Here is a 1,931-nt window from a genome sequence, read left to right as displayed (position 1 = left end):
AATAGCTTGACTCCCTCTTCTTTGGGGCAGCCCCTGAGATATAGAAACCCTGCTATCGTGTCTCCGCTAGTCCTCCTTTTCATCAAACTCGACAAAACCCAGTTCCTGCAACCGTTCTTGATATGTTTTAGTCTCCAGTCCCCTAATCCTCTTGGTTGCTCTTTATGGTTCCGCTTCTTGGCTTCGGTTGTATTGCCCCTAAAAGCCCCTCCCTCCAATTTACTGGAAAGCCTTGGGAAACGTCGCAGAAGAAATGTGACAATAAGGAAATAAAAGCAGAGACGTCCTCGGGTCTCGGAAAGGCCAGCCAACCCAGCGGAGGTGATCTCTACGTCTCCGTTGTTGTTGTTTTTAAAAAAATTGGCTCGAGGATTTTCCTGGCATCGAATAAGGCGGTCAACTTCGAGCCAAAAGCCCAGTGGGAAATCCAAGATAGGAGCTCGTGATTGAGTTGGACTAGGAGGAGTTTCCTCCCACCTTTATTTCTGCCCCCGATATATACAGATTTTTATTTATACAATTTAATAATATACAGCACTTTTATATTAAGAGTGTGTGTGTGTGTGCGTGTGTGTCTATATATATATTTGTAGGTAGGATATTCACACAGGGGTAACACCAAACCCGTACGTCTCTTTTCTCTGGGGAAGAAAAAACCTCCCCAGAGAAAGCGGGGGGGGGATTTAACTGGCTCCCCCAAAACCTGCAGAGAGTGTGCAATTTTTTTCCTATAAAACCTGAAAAAGTCCCGGAAAGAAAATCGGGCCAAGATCGGAGGTGTGAAAAAGAGGTGGCAAACACCACTGGGCACGGAGGGAGTTTGAAGGCGACGAAATCGGTCAAAACCTGGTGGGATTAGCAGGACTGTCCGACCAGATAGCCCCCCCAATCACCACACATGTACCGTCCCCTACGGTGTTGTCATCCACCGTGCAATGCCAAAAACGAAAGGCAGGGACAAGCGCAACCCGACGGCGCTATAAAATCAACGGGACCTGCCAGAGGAGTAATGTACTGTCGCTTTCGCTGCTCGACGGAGGCCGGCCGTTGGCGTTGAAGTTGCGGTAACCCCTTCCTCCCGAAATCACAGCCAGGGAGGAGATCTCCTTCCGATGAGACTCCTTGGCGCACGGCCGGCTGCGCACCCAAATGTCCGGATCGTCCGCCATTTCATAGATGGAGCCGTCTTCCTCGGTGTGTTCGAAGGAATTCCCGCCGGCCGGTGAAGGCGTGTCCCTCACGGAGAGCAACTGCCCGGGCAGGTGAGTGGTGGATCGGAGCCGGTACTGCAGGAGGATGCCCTTTTTACGGATTTCCCTGGTGGAGGAGGAACTGTCTGGAGCAGGCACGTCGGAGGAACGAGCACTGGGGTGCGCCTCGTCCATCAATGCGCCTCCGTCGTTGGCCGCTTCATCCTCTTTGTCGCTCTTCAAGACCTCGGGGGCCAGCGTGCTGAAAGCCACTGCCAGGAAGTCCACGGGACCGCAGTGGCCATTGAGCGAGACCATCCCTTTCCCTGGGGCAAGGAAGAGAAGGCTTCTCATTAAGCGGGAAGGCCGCTAGACATCGTCGCCACACTACGGGAGCACGGATGGGGATCCACAGGCGTTGCAAGCCGAAGCCAGAGAGATTTGGGGAGGAAAGTCGTTTTCCCAAAATGCAAGGGGATTGGGTTCCGTCTCTGAGCAAAAGTGCCAAAGAGCCATGCAGGAGAGCAGGAGGAGAGAAGGAGAGAAAGAGAGAGAGAGAGCGAAAGAGAGAAAGAGAAAAAGAATTGAGAAAGTTATAGAAAGAAAAAGAGAGAGAGAAATAAAATTGAGAAAGATATATATAGACAGATGGAGAGAGAGAGAAAAGAATGTGTGTGTGTGTGTGTGTGTGTGTGTATATGTATATATATATATATATATATATATATATATATATATATA

At 50.2% G+C, this 1,931-nt stretch overlaps 1 protein-coding gene across 1 annotated transcript in view; it reads right to left on the bottom strand.

Moving 5' to 3' along the window:
* Positions 1-446: 446 nt before the first annotated feature.
* ARHGEF10L (Rho guanine nucleotide exchange factor 10 like) overlaps positions 447-1,931 on the bottom strand; it is a 70,242-nt gene continuing 68,757 nt past the window's right edge. The window contains 1 exon segment of the mRNA XM_087914819.1: positions 447-1,516. Within this exon segment, the coding sequence (XP_087770945.1) occupies positions 978-1,516 (539 nt within the window). The 3' untranslated portion in view covers positions 447-977.

Source organism: Pseudonaja textilis, chromosome 18 (genome assembly GCF_049901715.1).
Source record: "Pseudonaja textilis isolate UNSWEBS1 chromosome 18, rPseTex1.2, whole genome shotgun sequence".
Lineage (NCBI taxonomy): Eukaryota > Metazoa > Chordata > Lepidosauria > Squamata > Elapidae > Pseudonaja > Pseudonaja textilis.
This window is presented reverse-complemented; position numbering and strand designations above follow the sequence as displayed.